At 36.3% G+C, this 21,080-nt stretch overlaps 2 protein-coding genes across 2 annotated transcripts; both read right to left on the bottom strand.

Annotated features, from left to right (window-relative positions):
- Positions 1-1,696: 1,696 nt before the first annotated feature.
- Positions 1,697-13,799, bottom strand: LOC311590926 (vomeronasal type-2 receptor 116-like; the record flags this gene model as incomplete). Its single annotated transcript, XM_084770219.1, has 4 exons — positions 1,697-2,595; positions 4,965-5,088; positions 13,176-13,403; positions 13,713-13,799. 4 exons carry the CDS (start codon positions 13,797-13,799, stop codon positions 1,697-1,699), a joined length of 1,338 nt encoding a protein of 445 aa, XP_084626345.1.
- A 1,871-nt stretch (positions 13,800-15,670) lies between these two features.
- Positions 15,671-18,668, bottom strand: LOC311590925 (vomeronasal type-2 receptor 116-like; the record flags this gene model as incomplete). Its single annotated transcript, XM_084770218.1, has 3 exons — positions 15,671-16,513; positions 16,797-17,070; positions 18,556-18,668. 3 exons carry the CDS (start codon positions 18,666-18,668, stop codon positions 15,671-15,673), a joined length of 1,230 nt encoding a protein of 409 aa, XP_084626344.1.
- Positions 18,669-21,080: the final 2,412 nt, after the last annotated feature.

The following is a 21,080-nucleotide window of genomic DNA, read 5'->3' as shown; positions in this document are numbered from 1 at the left end:
TTCCTTGGTAGAATGTTTGTGATCACTTATGTTTACTATCACATTGTATATAAATAGTGATACTTGGACTACTCCCTTTCTAATTTGTAACATTTTCTTCTTCTTTTGTTGTCTTACTGCTCCAGCTAGGAATTCAAGTACTATTTTCAAGAGATACAGAGAGTAGACAGCCTTTTCTTGTCCCTGATTTCAGTGTAATTGATTTAAATTTCTCTCCATTTAGTTTGATGTTGACTTATTGGCTTGCTTTATATTGCTTTTGCTATATTTAGGTATGTGCTTGTTTTCCTGATCTTTCCAAGATTTTAGCATTAATGGTGCTGGATTTTTAAAATAATTTTCTGGCATCTAAGGAGATGTTGATGTGGTTCTTTTTTAAAAAGTTTGTTTATATGAAGGATTGCATTGGTAGATTTCTGTATGTAGAATTACACCTGCATGAGAGTTTTGGGTGACTGTTCAAGAAGCAAACTATCTCAGTCACTTTTTCATGTTGGAAGCTGCTAACCTACACTTCTGGTTTACATAGATAATTAAGTTTTATTCCTACTCAAGTCTCTGATATGGTTGTGACCAGATAGTTTAATCTTCCAATTAAACTTAGTCGTTTAGCTGTTAAGATGGCTTTCGGTCTTACATGCTTTATACATGCTTTAAGTTGATAGAGAGGAGATATGAAAGACATTAATTTGCATTCAGAATTTTAGATGCATCAATATAGGAAATATAATTTCTTCGAGATTGCCAAATACAAGTAGCCAAACACTATGAATATAACACTTTTATAAGTCCTGATTGTTCCGTGATTCTTCCTGCTGTAGGTAGTTTACTTCCTTTATGTGTAATAATATATGTATGTAAAAAAGAAATACAATTTTAAAATTAAAAACTGAAAACAAATCTTAGTGAAGATTTTGTTGTATAATATTACTACATTTTAAAAATTATGTAATTTAGATTGTGTGCATGTGTGTACATTCATGTGTTTGAGTGTGTGTATTAGTATATTTTGTGTACACCTATGAGTTCACATAACCACGGTGTCCAAAAGAAGGCATCAGTTGGATTTTCTGTTTGGAGTCAGTGTTACAGGTGGTTGGAATAATCATTTTCTCAAGACTGGACTGGATATTGAATCAGGTCCTCTACAACAGATAGTCATACTCTTAACTAGTAAGTTCTCAATCCATCTTTTGTAACTTTTTAATTTGTTAGTTAAGACATTACTCTCTATCCTAGGTAATATTCCTTTAACTCATATAATACCATTAGGGGTATTTTACCTTCCCCCTCTAAGAGGGACATTGTTTCAGTTTCATCTGTAAACAACTGTTCACTATCTAAAATCTCCTTATATTTTACTCTCACTATTGAACTATCAAAAAAGTCATTCATTCATCCAAGTGTTAAATAATACTTTGAGTTTATTGTTAAGGGTTTTCATTTTAGAGCAGAAAAGAACATTTCCACACTGTACACATGCCAAAAAGATAGGTCTCATGGAAAGAAAGATTAGCACAAGATTATATGGAAAATGTAGATAACATTAGTAGATATGATACTGACTAGCATCACCATTAGAAAAAAATATGACAGTCATTCTAAAAACAAATAAATATTGTACTGCAACTGTATATTTGGTGGCTGCGTAGACCCATTATTTGTAAGTTGTAGTTCATATAATATGAGTTTAGGACTAGGATTTCTTTCTGATCTTTTGGATAGAATTTCTTTCTGGTCTTAACAAAATTATGTAAAACTTAGGGAGGAAGATGCATCCAAGCATTCCAGCAGTGGAAGCCAAGATGGAGAAGATCTCCACAGCAACCATGACAATGCCCTTGGTGCTATGATACACAGGGATGAAGCTGATCCAGACACTGCAGAACACCAGCATGCTGAATGTCAGGTACTTGGCTTCATTGAAGGTGTCAGGCAGGTTTCTTGCCAGGAAAGCCACAGTGAAGCTTCCCATGGCCAGGCAGGCCAAGTATCCCAGGACACAGTAGAATGCAGTCACTGAGCCCTTGTTGCACACAATGATGATGTGGCCATGCTCAGAGTGTGCATCAATATCCACAAATGGAGGAGAAGATCCTAGCCAAATTGCACACAGGATTCCTTGGAATAGGGAGCAGATGGGAATGATGTAGTTAGGTACCCCTGATATTAGGATATACTTCATCCTTCTTCTGGGGACTGTAAGATTGAAAGCCAGAACTACAGTGATTGTTTTGGACAGAACTGTGGAAACAGCCACAGTGAATACAATTCCAAATGTGATCTGCTGCAGGATGCAGGTGGCTGTGTTTGGACGCCCAAGGAAGAGCAAGGAGCAGAGGAAACAGAACATGAGTGATGTAAGTAAGAGGTAGCTGAGGGTTTTGTTATTGGCTCTAACAATAGGAGTGTCATGGTGCTTCATGAAGACCCCAAGAACCACAGCAGTGAATGCAGTGAAGCACAGGGCTATTAAGGCAAGAGCCATACCTAATGGATCTTCGTAGCTCAGAAAGATCACAGATTTGTCTATACAGTGGTTCTGCTCTGGGTTGGCATACTGCTCCTCTGGACACATCACACATTGATTCACATCTGATGGAGAAAGGGAAAATTTATTTGTACTATTTCAGCATTTTATTGCTAGGACATTAGAGAATCATTGCAATATGCACATTTTAATACTGATTCTGCAATTTAAGGACATTGTTGCACAGCAATAATTTTATTTGATCATACTCACTCTCTTTAAATTAAAACCAATCATATTTGTGTTTATTGAATTTTGTTGATCATATGTCATATATAATGTTGTCTGTAAGTACAGTTTTATTACACAAATTTTGGTGCTATCCTGAAATGACTTAGACTTTTGAGCTCAAGAAAGGGAAATTCATTAATGATTGTATACCTGAGTGTGTTTTTAAATCATTAATTCTGTACAATCATTGCCTCCTGAGGTCATCGACTGTTTTATCACTGTTGCCTCTCTGACAGAATGGGAATCTGCCTTCTATTGGCACCAGAACTGTTGTAAAATTTTGAGTTTCAATTCACTAGCCCAAGAACACTAACATAAATGGAATGAGAAAGTGGTATGTGTAGTTTCTAGTTTTGTGTGTGAATATAGAAGTAATATGAAAGCCTATGAATCTGAGTTTTATTGGAGTTGTAAAGAGAATGTAGTAGGGTGAATGTGAGAGTTGAATGACATATAAATATAAAATCAGCGATTGAAAACTGCAAAAACATTAAATAACAATTTTCTCAGTTATATGAGTATCTAGCCCTGATACTTGTTAATGGGAAGCACCTACATTAAACTGAAAGTAGAAAACTCTGTACTTACTGAGCACTAAAACCTTTCATCTTGATTTTGTGTGGAATCATTCACCCCATTCCTCCTCCCTTATTTTCACCTCTATGAGACCCAAACTCTACGTGGACCCAAGGGTGAAATAAACATGAGTATACAACATGAGCAAGATGACACAAGGATTCCAATAGTGGTACCCAAGATAGTTTATACTTTCCTATAGTACTCCGTTCATAAGTTGCAAGATCCAGAATGGCAACTGTAATATATGTGTGTGAAATTCCACCCAGTCATTGGATAATTGCAGAGAGTGATGATGTGCTTCTAGCTATTTCATTATTTTTATCTAGAGGAATGCATTTATGCATAACTATAATTAGTTAATGTTTTATACACCTTAGCAAGTTGGCTCAACAGTAAAGAGAATATAAATATTTCTCAGAAAAGCAGAGTTCAAATTCCAGTACTTTTGTCATTTGTCTCAAAACTGCATATAACTCTGTCTACATATGTTTAGTAGCCCCTCACCTGCATCTGCATTTGTTACATGCATCCACCGTCCCCCAAAGCATAAACCTAATTAAAGTAATAAAAATAATTTTTGTAACTTTTGTGGCATTTGTTTATATAAATAGCCTATATTATTACTTGTTTTTACTTTTAAACAATTTCATTACATGTAGTTTGTTTTAGAGAATGTTGTATGTTGGAATGCATGTATGAAAGAAGCCACCTTCTAGGCATTAGTTATATAGGAACTTTCGTTTAATTTTATAGGATGACAGGCAAAATACTTGAAATATTTTCCATTGCTTATTTGCATGTAGTCATCTCTAAATAAATAATCATATGACTAATACATTCTGTGTAGGTGGAAATAATATTTTAATACTTTGACCTGAATTCTTTCTGTATAAATTATTCTAAGCTAAAACATTGTTATATTAATATGTTATTAATTGAATGCTGTATATAAGATATTGATTACAAGAATCCTTATGCTTCCCACATCATGTCTGAAGACTCATGCCCACCATACATAGAATTATGTCACACCAACATTTGAAAATTGGTCTTTTGATATTGCAAAATATCTCCCATCTTATTCTTAGATTCTCATAAGTATAAGAGAAATATTTTCCCTCTATATTAATATAACAGAGAACTTGTATTTGGTACCCAACAGTGACATGACAGGACCTAGCATGGCTGATGCCACATTCTGTTCTGCATGGAATCTTGCATGTATGTGGTGTGCACAAATCATGTAGGGGCACATATATACTTGTAAAAAGAATATATAAAAAAATTTAATGATCCGTGAGTAAAATCTAATCTCCATAGAGTTTTAGAAGAGATAAATCATTAAGGAAACTCTATAAAACTCGCGAAAACTGAGGTTTGATTATCAAAATTTTTCTTTGAGAAAATATGATCCTCTGTCAATTGAAAATGAGTCACAGTGTCCATAAACCGTGGACCCTGTTTATTGTTTGCTGTTGTTGTTAATATTAGTATTTCTCCAAAGACCTACATAGGACAGTTATATGTATTATTTCTTTAGTTGGTTTTTTGACAAGTTAAGTATCTCAAAGTGGGTTGGAGATGACGATAAACATGAACATATCTGCACAGCCCCAACACTCACTTGTCTCATTAGAAATTTCATTTTCTGGGCATGAGCTGCATTCAAAACAGCAGGTGGCCATTCCCTCTCTCCAGAATTTTCTGAATCCAGGGCCACAGTCCGCACTACACACAGAGGGCAATATCTGAGAAAAATTAGACACATACTGATATCAGATTTTTACCTACTTCTTCCATATACATTATATTAGCTTTTAGAGTTATGAATAACCTTATTCTATAAACATGAACTGAGACAGAACATGCCAGTTAATATGTTGTGTAGTGTCAAGCGTATAAATGTATGGAAGGAAAATGATGGAAAATTGAATTGGTTCCCAACTCCTGGAAAAGTAGTAACAAGAATTGATGGTGTGCTGTATGCAAGCACTATAGAACTTCAGCAGAATTTTCTAGGTAATGATTGTCAACTTGACACCATGTACAGTAAAACGACAGAGGAGAATTACTTGAGAAATTATGCCCGTCAGACTAGACTGTTCCTATATTTGTGAGGCATTTCATTCAGTGGTAACTTATGTAGGAGTGACCATCCCACTGTGGGAGGTGCTCTTGCTAGGCAGGGATCTATGAGAAATCTTGCCGAGCAAGCCTGTGTGCAGAGCTTTTTCAGGGTCTAGATTTAGTTCCAATCCACAGATGCCTGCCTTGTCTTCCCTTGACTGTCATGAGTGAGCCAAATCACCTCTTCCCTCACTTTGCTTAGGGTCAGTATTTAATCACAGCAACAGATTAGCAGTGTAAGACTAAAAGACTCATGCACCCAGGGAAATTTCTCCAGAAACTCAGATACCAGACATGACTTCCAATAAATTGACAATTCATACTTTGACAAACTTCATGTAAAAAGAAAAATAGGTGAGTGGGCAAATCCTGGTTATTTGTGGTAAAAAAGTATTGAATTTCTATATATTGTGCTGGAGGGAAGAGTGTTTCCTGAGAGGAACAGGCTTCACAAGGGCTGGAAATATTTGGAACATTTGTATAAAGATTGTTTTACTTAAATCGAAAAATTTTTAACTTAAAATAAAATATTCCACTTGAAGGTTATTTGCATGACAATGAACAATGAAATTGGGGACTGCATCCTTTTTTTCTTTATTGTGGAAAAAATTGTGATTCTATAATTGAATTGAGTTAAGTGATGAATCAACCCTAATTGATATATGTACGTTGAGCTGTGCTTTCATATCGGGAATCAAGTCATGTTCTGCTAAGAGAGTGATCTTTCTCATTTGTTTCTGAGTTCTTTTGGAAGGTGTTTAGTCTAGAGTTATTCCTTACATATCTACCTTAGAGATAATTGTCTAATATTTTCTATTGCACTTCATTACAATGTATTTCCACTATTCGTATAGAACAGCTCTCTTCATGTGTGTGAGTGAGTTTCTGACTTTCCCATGGAGGTCTTTCTTATAAGCAGTTCTTATTGTCTTTGTGTTTTAATTAGAAAATGTGACTGCTACAATTCTGTTATTATTTATAGTTATTAGTTAATTATTTCTGCATATTGTTACTGCAATATTGATTCCTTTTTAATAGATGATTTTCTTTCTGTTGTTCTAGTGTTGTCTTTATGTAGCATTGGCACCTTTTGTTCATCTTGTAAATATGAAGGAATTCTTAATGTATCATTTGTAGTGCTGTTTCAGTGCACATGAATTTCTGTAATTGTATTCATTATTGAACTTTGGTCTGTTTCCTTCTATTATGAGATATCAATATACTGTGTGTAGTAGCTAGCCTTGACAGTTATGTGTCTAAATGTTTGACACACATAACAGTTACGCTCTACCTTTAAGAGCCTTCATAGTGGAATCTGCTATTCTTCATGTGCTGCTATTCTGTGAATGGGATTTCTATATAGAAGCATTCTATATCCTCTTCTTGGTACAAAGCAAAATTAAATAATGTATATAAAAGTCTGGCTCATTTTTTGTGATGGTGTGTGCCTTTAATCCTAGCACTCAGGGAGGCAGATGCAGGGCAATTGCTGTGATTCTGAGACCAGGGTGCTCTACTAAGTGATCCCTGGATTGCCAAGCTACACCAAGAAACCCTATCTAGAAAAAGAAAACAAAGGAAAAAAACCCCAAAAAACTAAACGAATCAAAACAAAGCAAAACAAAGAAACAAGCAAACAACATCCAAAAACAAAGTTGGATCACTTCTAATGTTGAGAGTTTAGTACTTAAGTATGTGCTCTCTCTGTATGGTCACTGAACATATTTTATTTAAGAAAATTAAAGCTACATTTTACTGGATATAATGTAGGTGCCTTTAGTCTGTCATTTTTATCCTATTGTTCCCACGGTTTGTAAATTTGTTCTGTTCATCGGATGCCCTTTGTATACTCAGTATTTCATTCTTCTTCATTGTTTAATCTTCATCACACTTTGAGTATTCTAACTCATATGTCTTGTCTTCAAGTGTTTGCATCCAGTCTTCAACTTGAAATATTCTCTTGCTGGAATTACTGATTTTTAATTTGATTTATTTTGTTGTTCCCTTACATATTTTGTTTGATTATTTAAGAATATTTCGTATCTTCATTGAATCCTTGTTTCGACTCTTCACTCAGTATCTTATTGTATATAAATATTGAAATACTCCCAGAGGTGATTTGTGTTCTTGATTCTTTGGGAACTCTCATACAATTATTATTTTTTCAATTGCATAATTTAAATTATATTTTATGGCTATCTTAAAAGGATTCAACATATTATGTTATCTTGCCCCCAAAATAAGTAAAAATAAACTGATGCCCAAGGATTTAATGATTCAAACAAATGCATCCTACCCATGGTACAGACATAGTTAGAATATATGTCAATGTAGGATGAAGCTCAGTTATGAGCACTCATGCACTTAGGTATGTCATTAATGCAAGCTACAAAGTAATTACATTCTGTGTTTTTCAAATTTGACATCATTAATTCAGATCACATGCTGAATTTTACTAGTGACTTGTATCTTCATGTTCCCATGCTTTCACCCACCCTATTGGTCTCCCCTGGACCTCTGAGAACAGGGGATGTCCTCTCCCACCATATGGTCACAGCAAATCAGGACTCATCCAGGTTCCCTCTTCTCCTTCCTCTGTGTGCCCAAGAGCCTCCCACGAAGGGGAAGTGATCGAATATGGGTAAGTATAGTTCATGTCAGAGGCAGAGTCTGCTGTACACAACTGTGGAGAATGAGCTGTCCAATCTCCCGATTCTTCCATACCACTCTCTGTACCTCACCAGGTGTCCAGCAACTAGTCCCAGCATCTGTGCTAGTCTACCACTTGGTGAAGCCTCACATGGGACAACAATTTTGAGCTGATATATTCTTGTAAGTGAATATATCCCATGCATGAATTTCTGGGTCTCTGCAGCCTCATATTGGATGATCATTTTTAGTGTCATACGTTTGCCTGCAAATTTCAAGATTTCCTTGTTTTTAAAAGCTGAGTGGGATTCCAGTGTGTAAATGTACCTCAGTTTCTTTACACACTCTTTGGTTGAGGGGCATCTAGGTTGTTTCCAGATTCTGGTTGTGTTGAACATAATTGAGCAAATTTATTTGTTGTATGGTTGAACATCTTTTTTGTATAAGCCCAGGAGTGGTATAGCAGGGTCTTTAAGTATCATTATTCTCAATTTGCTGAGAAAGCACCAGATCGATTTCTATAGTGGTTGAACAAGTTTACATGTCCCCCAGCAATGGAAGAGTGTTCCCCTTTCCCCACATCCTTAACAGCATTTTCTGCAACTTGAGTTTTTTTATTTTACCCATCATGATAGGTGTAGGATGGAATGTCAGATGTGATTTCATTTACCTCTCCCTGATGACCAGGAACATTGAGTATTTTTAAGCGTTTCTCAATGTTTCACGTGGAAAAACAAAAAACCCAGAATACCTAAAACAATGCTGAACAACAAAAGATCCTCAAGAGGAATCTCCATACCTGATCTCAAGCTGTACTATAGAGCAACAGTAATTAAAACAACATGATACTGGCACAGCAATAGAATGATTGATCAATGGAATAAAATTGAAGACACAGAAATAAATCTATGCACATATGGACTCTTGATGTCAAACAAAGAAGCTAAATTTATTCAATGGAAAAAGGATCGCATCTTCAACAAATGGTGCCAGTCTAACTGGATGTCTAGATGTAGAAAAATGTAGTAGACCCACAATTATCATCATGCAAAAACCCAAGTCCAAGTGCATTAAAGACCTCAACATAAAACCAGGGTCAGTAAATCTGTTAGGCTGTAGAAAAGAGCCCGGGACTCATTGGCACAGGAGACACGTCCTGAACAGAATTCCAACTGCCCAGGCCTTAAGGTTAACAATTAATGAATGGGATCTGAAGAGGCTGAGAAGCTTCTTTAAGCAGAAGACAATATCAACAGAACAAAGTGACATCCTACAGACATCTGACAACGACCTATATCCGAAATTTATAAAATGCACAAGAAATTAAACACCACCAAAACAAATAAACAAATTAAGAAATGGGGCTCAGAATTAAACATAGAATTGTCAACTGAGGAATATCTAATGGCTGAGAAACACTTAAAGAAATATTCAACCTCCTTAGTCATCAGAGAAATGCAAATCAAAAATATCCTGAAATTCCATCCTACACCCATCTACATGGCGAAGATCAAAAACTCTAGTGACAGCACATGCTGGTGAGGATGCGGAGAAAAGTGAACACTCATTCATTGCTGATGGGAGTGGAAACTTGTACAACCACTTTGGAAATTAATATGTCACTTTCTAAAAATACTGGGAATAGTGCAACCTCAAAACCCAGTTATTCCCCTCTTGTAATATACAGAGAAAATGCTCCACCACACAACAGAGACATATGCTCAACCATGTTCATAGCAGCTTTATTCATAATAGCCAGAACCTGGAAACAACTTAAATGTCTCTCAGTTGAAGAATGGGTGAAGAAACTGGTATATTTACACTATGGAATACTACTCACCTAATGAAAACAAGGAAATCTCGAAATTTGCAGACAAATGAATGGAAATAGAAATGATCTTATTGAGCATGTTAACCCCGACCCAGAAATACTCACATGGCATATATTAACTCATAATTGTACAGTAACACAACAGTACTGTTCCGTGAAAGTCTTTAATTACCAGAAAATTGGGATAGATGCAAAGACCTCTTATTTGGACTTTAAGTGAGAGAAGTATGGGAGAACAGAGAAATAGAAGGATCCAGAGGGTCCTAGAAACCTACAAGAAGAATTTCTGGATTGGTAGATCTGGACCCAGGGGGCTCTGTTCATGCTACTATACCAACAAAAGACAACATATGCAGTAATTCTTGAACCCATACTCAGATCTAGCCAAGGAACAGGACATTATCCACAGTCCTGTGGAGAGTGGGGATTGACTCTGACATGAACTCTGGATCCCCATATTTGACCACTTACCCTTGGTGGGGAGGCCAGGTATAACTCAGAGAAAGAATGGATAGGCTGCCAAGATGAGACTTGATAGGCTGCGACCATATGGTGGAGTATGGGGTCACCTTCTGTCACGATCCTAGGGGATGGGAATAGGGTGAAAGAGAGAGGGAGAGTGGAATGGGAGGAGGCAAGCAAGGGATAAATATTGAGATGTAATCTGAATTAATAAATAATAATAATAAAAAGATAAAACACGATTTTCATGACCACTGAATATTGGGTCATTTTCTTTGTCTCAGTTGTCTTAGAGATTTCAGGGCGTATTGCTTTTGGATAACTGGGTTTTGGAGATGCTATATTATTTTGATGCTTATCATTTGTTTTGGCCTGCTGGCCTTTGGCCATCTTGCTGTCTCTTATGTGTGGGTGTAGTTTCTGTTGTCCCTTTCTGACTATTGAGAACAGGTCATAGATGAGCGGCTTTATTTGGACTCCTTCTCACTAGCAGATATCAGGGAATCATTTCCTGAATCATTCAGGTGACCTAGGTTCAGATCTGGGAACTCTCCATGAATTGGCAGGTGGAACTTTGGAAAGATCCACTTGTGTTCACAATGTGAGTTTTCCTTTGGTTATAAAGATCCAGAAACTGGTACCTTGCAGCCTGCTATTTGATCAAAGACAGAGAGCTGGGGTGCTGTCCACCTATAGCCTTGTGGCTAATGTTAGGGACCCTTCCTTTGTCTGTGCCTGAATTGACCTAGGAACTCTTCCTTGGATTAACCTGTTGAACTGAGGACAGATCAACTGGTGCTCCTCACTTTCATGTCTCTCCTCAGCTAGCAGACCTAGACACTGGTGCTCTACAGCCCACCGTTCCATTTGATATTGTGTGGCAATGCAGAGAGCTGGGGTGAGTGTGTGTGGCTTTGGATACCACGCCAGTGGTACCCTGTGCCTGGGATATTTCTTTGGATTGGCCATGGAAGGTGAGGTCAGATCTTCCTGTGCTCCAAATCCTGCAGTTTCACTTGAGCCTGAATAACCAGACTCTGGTGCCCTCTAGTTCACTGTTCACACCCAGACATAAAGTCTGAGATGTAAAGTGTAGATGCAGCTCTCAGGCAGACATCTAGACCCTGGGTCCTGGGCATATGCCCACAAGGAACCAGTGTTGTCTTTGTGGACCAGTTTATATGGTCTCATGACAGACCTACCCAATGTCCAGACACTGTGGACCCGTCTCACCCATGGTACTCCTTCTCTGGTGTTCTGAATCTCTCAGTCCAGTCCCTTGGCTCGGTCTCTCTAATCAGACAGCCATCTGTCTGTGCTGCTATCTTGCATCCTCTTCCAATTATTATTAATTTTTTGCTTAATATGTCCTTGAACATTCTTTTATTTAAGTCTATAACATTGGAGTCGTGTTCTATCTTTCCCTATCTTCATATTTATGTTTATTTTCTGCATTGGGATATGTATATGAGGGCCAGGGCATTGTTTATATTTTTTGCCGTCCGTATACACTTCTAGTGGTTGTTTATGTAATATTCTCCTTAGATGTGTTTATAACAAACATGAGTTTTCATTTCTTACCATAGTATTCACATGTATTTCAGTAGTTATACCTTTAGCTCACATTTTCTTGTCTTAGATAGACTTTTCTCATCATACTGAAGAGAATAATTTACTATAAGTTTTATTATTTCTGAACAATTTGACATATAGCTTGATATGAAAATTGATGACATTCCTGAAGTTAAATCATTTAATATTAAATGAACTTTGAAACTGTCTAATTTGAGGTAAATACCTTAACATCACCCACATCAGAATCATATCTATAATATACAGAGTGTATACCATGTGAAATTTCTTTTCTCAAAGCCACATTTGTATTACTATCAATCCACATATTATAGGGAATTAAAAATTAAATCCTATTATTGGTTAGAATGAACTATACCATAACTCAGGGAGTTAAATAAGATTCTTTTGGTGAAAATTTTCTTCTCCAGTTTATCACTCAGGGCTGGAGAGATTGTACATTGTCAGTAATAATTATTGCTCATGGAGAGGACCCAAGTTTGACTTTGAAAACCCATTTTCTGTCAAAAGTCCATCTTAAGTTCCAAAGAATATGAATCATTTCTTGGAATCCATACGCATTACATATGCCAGTATTACACGGACACATAAACAAATAAACCATTCATAAACATGTTAAAGAAATAATTGAATAAAAACCTAGGTTATAAATATTATAAAGCCTAACATGGTTCATGAAAATTTAAATTTATATATAGAAGCCTTTAGAATTTAGAAGGTCAATATAAAAAGAATTAAACAGTATTACATAATAAAATGAATGATTTATATATTTTTCTTTACTCCATCCTTAAAATAACCTCAATATCTTAGACATCTGTGCCAGGTGTCCAACAGAAGTGGAAAAATCACTGTGTTGTAATAACACTGGAACCAAGAACTATTGATCACTTTAGAGCAAGTAATATAAAACATGATAAAAGACAAAGGTTTTAGTTATATTAAAAACCAGAAACAGCACTGATATGAGAAATGGAACTGTATGGAATTATGAAATGTTCAAAGAACTAATAACTCTATCACATCAAAAAGCAAAAATAAGAAACGATGTGTAAGAGGACACCTTTTGATCCCTTATTTGACAATCCATTTTATTTCATTAATTTAGAATGTACACACATTACAGTGTTTACTTATCAGCCAGGTAAATCAGTACAATAAGTTCAAACTTACCTTTGTACTTCCTGTGGCCCACTCCATCATCTCTGCAGATAAATGGAGCTGTTGACCATGTGGAAAATATGGGCTGTAACTTCCAATCATCACCTTAATTTCAAGACCTTGATGCAAATTGGAAATATAGAAAATGTCACATTCCTCCTGGAGTTTTTCTCTTTGGTTCATATTTACTCTTTCCCCAACTGGATTTGTGAAGTGGATACTCTTCAGGGTGTCATAAAACTAAAATAGAAGTAGCACATTGTAGTTTTCATATTTTTTTTCTTGAAGCCAGACAGCATAATCTGACTTTATCTTAAAGGCAAATTTAATGAACATATGCAGGAGCAAAATAGCAATTAAAGCAACTGAATAAATAAAATTAACATCTCTGTGAGCATCTGGAGAACTAAGACATGCTGGGCTTCTGGGAGGGTATGGGGGTGAGTCTATGTGAGACTCATAGTAGCAAGGGTCATGGAGACTAGACAGGACACTTTGTAGATGGAGGGGAACACCAAACCTAACAACTAAATTTCAACCCAAATTTACCCTGCCTATGGAGAATGCAAGGATAAAGATAGCAGTGAGATTGATGGTATATCCAAAGAATGCCTGGACCAACAGCCGAACATGCATAGGAAAAAGCCAGACCCTGACACTTTTAATGACAATCTGCTATGCTTGCACATGGGAGCCTAGCCAAGCTGTTCTCTGAGACGGTACACCAAGAAAAGCTGGAAACAGATGCTGAGATTCACATCCAAACACAGGGTGAGGGTATGAAATTTAGTGGACAAGTTGGGAGGAAAGGAAGAAGCATCTGGGAGTAACAGAGCTCTACAAGTAGGCCAAAACAGCTGACTAACCAGGGCCCAGAGGGGCTTGTGGAGATTGAAATACACACTAACGATCATGCATAGATTGGTTCTAGGACCCCTAAACATATAAAGCCAATGAGCGCCACAGGCTTCATGTGTGCCCAATAATAATGAGAGAGCTGGAGTCAAATTAGGACTCAGTTGACATCTCTGTGATCACTACAACCTGATCGAGATGCCTCCCATGGCCACAGGGAAGAAGAAATGCTCAGCCCTGATGCCACTTGAAGAGCCTAGGTGAGTGGGTAAGAGGAATTCACTTTTCTGAGGAGTAGGGTAGTGGGGATGGTTGTAAAGTGTGACTAGGAGGATCTGATAGAAGAGCTTACCCTCAGGATATAAAGGGAATAAATAATTTAATTTTAAATATACCATAATATTCCTAGAATTTTATAGCTCATACTTGCAGAACCTATTCAGATATACGGTATGAACATACACACATACACACTATCACACACACATAGACACACCTCCATACGGAGTCAGGTTCCTTAATAATACAGAATATACAAACAATACACAAGCACAATTATTTATGCAGAAATACATATACATGCCCCTAAAAGTATAAATATACAAGCACACACACATCCAGAAAAAATACAGATGTAGAAGAGTACAAAACACATTAATAGGCACTCACACACATTCCCTAACAGGTCCTCAGGAGAAAAAGAGATTAAAACAACCACATAGATGACACTGACAGAAAGATAAATTTGTACTCCCATCTAACACATAGAGAGGCAGGTATAAAGCCATACATACATAAAGTGACACACACACAAACATACACACACACACCACATATACAAAGCAACACAGATATACCTACATGCAAGCACATTGACCAAACGATAAAAAACACACACTCAGTCACCTCACAACATGTTTACTGAGAAATCCCCATGGAAAGATATAGACAGAAACAAACACATATAATAAAGACATTGCTACCTACAAAATTTATGTTCACTTCCAGAGATAATTGGAAAGATAGGCAGGTGGAATAGAAACATCTATACAAAGAAACAGCAATACAAATATGTAAAACAATGCAAAACAACAGGAAAAACATAAACATATACAAAGTGATAAGTATAATTTCTCACTTATGTAAAAACATGTATGTAGTGAATTGAATTCCAGCACTATTTCTTATGTACTTACTCTCACAAACCCAAGTAAGGACCTTAATACCTACACTGGGTGCTGAATCAGTTTTAAAACTTGGGAAAACCATCCATAAAGTCATTACCATATATTTGACAATTAATGAACAAAGGCTTATCTCTCATCATGGAGAGGATTAATTGGCAAACACTGATTAGACTTCCAGTTTTAAACCAGTGTGATGATATTAAGGTTGTTTGTATCAAAGTCAATAGGCATCATAAATAAAATTCCCTACCACACTAGTACCTTTACATTTTAGATTTTTACTTGTATTTCTTTTATTTTTTCTGAAAACAATTTATCTAGATTACACGCCAATTGCTATCCCCTCACTTGTATCTTCCTATTACCCGCTATCTCCCTCTTTCACACTATCAAGTTTTATATTTCATTTCTACTAAACTCAGATTGCACCTGTGAGAGCCTTATAAAAGTATGTCTTTCATGACATCAAACATTACACAATAGGAGAAACAGTACCTTAAAGCAGTTCTGATAGAAATTGTTCGATGTGCTGGTTTCCTGATGAACTCTATATTGGAAAACCCACTCGTGAAAGGCATGGGCTAAGGCATACACAGCATTATATATGTTATAACTGCTACCGCTAAAGGCCATGTCAAAAGTGTGTTCCATTAGCCATGCCAATGTGGCATTTGTTGAACTGTTCTTCAGTGAGTTAAAGTTAGATGCCAAGGCTTCACAGTTAAAATTCATCCACTCATGGCTTGCCAGATATTTGTCAGAGTATTTGATAGCATTCAATGTTTGGACAAAATGTTTGAAACCTGAAATATCCGGACGATGGTGTTCAAAAGTAAGAGTCCCATGAAATGAATCAAGTGTGTAGTCTCTCTTACTTATACTGGCATCCCACAGGGACGTTGTGATCCATATTCTCTTTATACCTGGAGATTCCCATTTTCTTAATCTCAAAGCTAGTGTATACTCTATGTCACCATAAATGATGACAACATTTGTGGAAGATGTCATGATTTGGTTGTAATACACTTCTGCTCTTGACATGTATAACTGCATGTTGACTGGGATCATGCTCACAAAGGCAAAGCAGACTGTGTTTTTTTCCATCTCTCTCCTCAAATATGAGAGAAATTGTATGCCCTGATCATTGTCTGAGATGACTAGTCCAACCCAGTTCCATCTGAAATAAAGTATGAAGGAGACCATGGCATGGGCTAAAGATATGTCCTTAGGGCCGATCTGATATAGATGGGGAAACTGTTCAAGATCACTTAGGATGGGATGGAAAGGTCCAAATGTATGAAAAAGGACCTAGGACACAGGTAGCAGCATGAGGCAGCATGAATATACAAGAACTTGTAAACATATTTCTCTTCAGAGAGTTCTAGAGAAACCAATTAGCTGTTACATCTTCCCTCATCTCTATTTCAAAGAAGGATATGTAGAAGACCTATCATGTCTCTAATTACTAAGGCCCTTGAACAAATAGATCAATATAATTATGAGGTCATTATCCTTCTTAAACTCTTCTTAGAAGTTCTGAATGGTACCAAAAGAGACATGATATCAAAATTCCCACTCCAAAAACTCTCACCTTATGAATCGTGAAGGCTAACTGCAGTGTTATAGTTGTTTCCCAGTTTGGTCCTGTAAGTAACGCTGCACATTCTTGCTCTTCGTCACAGTCATAATTAATGCTAGCGTTGTTTATGTTCATATGAACAAGGCTGGTGAATTGTGACAGTGTCTTACAACCAAATATCATATAGTCAAACAGAGAGATATTTGATAAAAGAACAGGGTTCCTGTTGACTTCATCAATGGAAAAAGCCAATGCAAAACCAAATCGCTGGCTTTTTGGTGTTGTGCTGTAAAAGGACACAGTGTTTATTATGGGCAGAGATATACAGCTAATCATTTCTAAGAAATACTAGAAATATCCTTTATTGAACAGTATTTCCTCCCACCTCCAAATTGAAACAGATGTTATGTGTTGTGAGATTATATTAACATAAGAAGCTAGAAATTTTAAAAGCTTTAAGACCTCCTGAGAGTGTGTCTCCAATATATAGCATATGATATTGACATCTTCCACAGAGACTGTTTCTATGTCTTGTTTTTGAATGCTGTCTCAGATGGTAAAGACATGATTCCCTCAGATTAAGTACAATTAGTTTCCATTTAGAAATTGTATCTCTGTGGTGTTTTTATTTATAGGCTCTATTAGAATGTTCTTTACCTGTGCACAGAAAACTTATCATTGAGAATTTCATTAATAGAAAAAGGATTTCATATTCAGGCCTTGTGCTTTCAATCACTATATCCTACAACAAAAGTTGGGAAACATCAATTATTTAAGCTGTATGAATGGCCTACTTGTCCAATGTTCTTTGTTTGAAACATCTCTGAGAAATGTGAAACTTTGTATAAATCCCATAGTTCTAAGACATTCAGCTATGCATAGCAAAATTATTGAAAGAGAAGTGAAAGAGATAAATATGACTTAAGTCTCAGTTAATAAATATTTCAGATATAGATATAGAAGATGTATGGGTATTAAATAATGGCAAAGTTGATTTAGTAGGAAGATTCTTTGTCTGTTCTCAAGTGTTGCCACCTATCATTCAGGCAAGCAAAAACGGGATGTAAGCTGTCATCAGGATGAGTGAAAACCTCCCTTTTCAAAGAATACAAACATATCCTTTACAGTCCAAGCGTGTGATGAACTTGACTTGGTTATATATAAAAGCTAGTGTTTGTACAACTATACAAGTAAAGTATGGAGCAACAGGAACATAGTTCCCAATAACCTGATTTCTTCCTTCCAGTCTCAATCCAGCTTCAGAAACCACAGTGTGTCCACATGCAATGCGTTAGAATGAGTGTGTTTGTATATATTTGTAAGCTCTCAAGAGCTATGTGTACCACAAACACTATGAACACAAACACTACAAACATTACATGCACTAAGAGATACAGCAGAGTGTATAACCATTTACTGTATTATACATAGAATAAAGTTTGTTGAAATATATGTGATTGCTTTCAATAATCAATCACTGGGTATGGTACAAGGGAAATTATGATTAGGAGGACTATATATGTTGGGTCACTGTGAGAGATGTTTTTAATCATCCTACAGCTTTAAATGATGTGCCTAACAGAAATAATAACAGAACATTCATGAAAAGAAATAAAAGTAGAAAAAAATGAAAGTGTCTGTCAAGAAGTAATAGTTCACCCTTGTTATGTGAAAACAGGACAGAATAATCAAAGTATTGCTATGATCCTCATCAGATACCTCATAAAATATGTGTCAAGATATTTACGTGGAAGATTTTAAAAGCACTTACTATATATTCAGATATTTCTTCCAGTGCTCTCTGTCTATTGTCAGCATGGTTGGTTTAACAAAGAAGACACAATTTGTCTCCAAGTCTAGGTCTTTATCTTCCTTCAACTTCATTCTCCAATAGCACCTAGGATGAATGTAACTGGCCAGGAGAAGTGGGATGTTCAGTATCAAAAAATGCAAAATCAAAGCACACATATTTCTCCTGCCTTAAACCTAGGCAATGTGGAATTCGAATTGCCATCCACACATCAAATGAGCACCTATGTTTTTTGACCTGCTTTTATTTCTCTGGTCAAAGAGACTCTAGCTGTATGTTCTTGTTTCCTTGTTTTCCACATTGATCCTGATTCCTTGAGGAATTTTTAACACCCTCTTCCCTGGGGTTATACACCTGATGGCCACAGTCCACAGGATAAGCATGGGTAGGTAAATAAATATGTGAATAGTTCAGTCCCAGGTTCCATGAAATCACTCTTGTTTTAAAATTTAAAGTTGTCTCCTGTGCTAACTTGTTACAGGCTCTTCCCCACTTTTTCTTCTAACTGATTTAGTGTGTGTGGTTTTATGTTGAGGTCTTTAATCTTCTTGGACTTGAGTTTCATGCATGGTGATAAATATGGGTGTTCTTGCATTTTTCTACATGTAGACATCAAGTTAGACCAGCACCATCTGTTAAAGATGCTATCCTTTTTCCATTGAATAGATTTGGATTCTTTGTCAAAAATCAAGTGTCCATATATGTTTGCCTTCATGTCTGGGTCTTCAATTCAATTCCATTGATCAACCACCCTATTTCTGTCCCAGTACCATGCTGTTTTAATTAATTTTGCTGTATACTATAGCTTGAGATCAGATATGGAGATTCCTCTGGTGGATTTTTTATTGTACAGGATTGATTTAGCTATTCTAGGTTTATTGTTTGTCCATACAAAATTGAGAATTGATTTTTCAATGTCTTTTAAAGATTGTGTAGGCATTTTGATAGGGATTACATGAATCTGTAAATTGCTTTTGGTAAGATGCCCATTTTTACTGTTAATTCTCCCAATCCATGAACAAGGGAGATCTTCCCATCATCTTATGTCATCTTCAATCTCCTTCTTCAGAGATTTGTAGTTTTTCTCAAACAAGTGCTTCAGTCGCTTGGTAAGAGGTACTCCTAGATATTCTTTATTGCTCGTTGCTATCAGAAGGGTGTAGTTTCCCTAATTTCTTCCTATACAAGATTGTCATTTGTATATAGGAAGGCTACTGACTTTTTGAGTCAACTTTGTAACCAACCACTTTGCTGAAGGTGTTTATCATGTGTCGGAATTCTCTGGTGGAATTTTGTAGGTCACTTATGCACACTATTATATCATATACATATAGGGATAATTTGACTTCCTGGTTTCCCATTTGGAACCCTGTATATCCTTTGGTTGTCTTTTTGGTCTGGCCTGAACTTCATGAACTATACTGAAGAGACATGGAGAAAGTTGGTACCCTTTCCTAGTCCCTGTGTTTAGAGGAATTTCCTTAAGTATCTGTTTATTTAATTTGATGTTGGGTATTGGCTTGCTGCATGTAGCCTTTATATTATGTTTAGGTGTGTGCCTTGTATCCCTGATCTTTCTAAACCTTTAAACCTGAATGGATGTCAGATTTTGTAATGGATTTTCTGCATCTATGGAGATGATCATGTGTTTTGTTTTTCCATTTATTCATATAGTGGATTACATTGATAGATTTCCATATATTAAACCATATCTGCATGTCTGGAAAGAAGCCTACCTGGTCTTGTTGAATTATGTTTTTGATATGCTCTTATATTCGGTTAGAGAGTGTATTAGTGAGTAATTTTGCATCAATGTTCATAAGAGAAATTGGTTTGAAAAAAATTTTTTGGATCTTTGTGAGATTTAGGTATTGAAGTGACTGAGACTTCACACAAGGAGTTTGAGAGTGTTCCACCCATTTCTATTTTGTGGAGTATAAAGTGGAATCCTTCAAGAAAATTGTCCATTTCCCTCAAGTCCAAGTAGATCAATGACCTCAACAGAGAACCAGAGACACTAAATCGGTTAGAATAAAAAGTGGGGAAGAGCCTGAACACATAGGCACAGGAGTAAACTTCCTGAACAAAACACCAACAGCCCAGGTCTTAAGGTCAACAATTAACAAATGGGACCTCATGAGACTGAGAAGCTTCTGTAAGGCAAGAGACACTGCCAGAACAAAGCGTCAGACTATAGACTGGGAAAAGATCTTCACCAACCCTACATCTGACAAATGTCTAATATCCAAAATATAAAAAGGACTCAAGAAATTAAACACAACCAAACCAAATAACCCAATTAAGTAAAGGAGCTCAGAACTAAACAGAGAATTCACAGCAGAGAAATATCAAATAGGTGACAAACACTTAAAGAAATGCTCAACATCTTTAGTCATCAGAAAAATGCAAATCAAAACATCTGTGAGATTCCATCTTACACCCATCAGAATGGCTAAGATAAAAAATTCAAGTGACACAACATGCTG

Source organism: Acomys minous (genome assembly GCF_964271855.1).
Source record: "Acomys minous genome assembly, chromosome: 20".
NCBI lineage: Eukaryota > Metazoa > Chordata > Mammalia > Rodentia > Muridae > Acomys > Acomys minous.
Note: the sequence above shows the minus strand (reverse complement) of the source record. Positions and strands in the feature narration are given on the sequence as shown.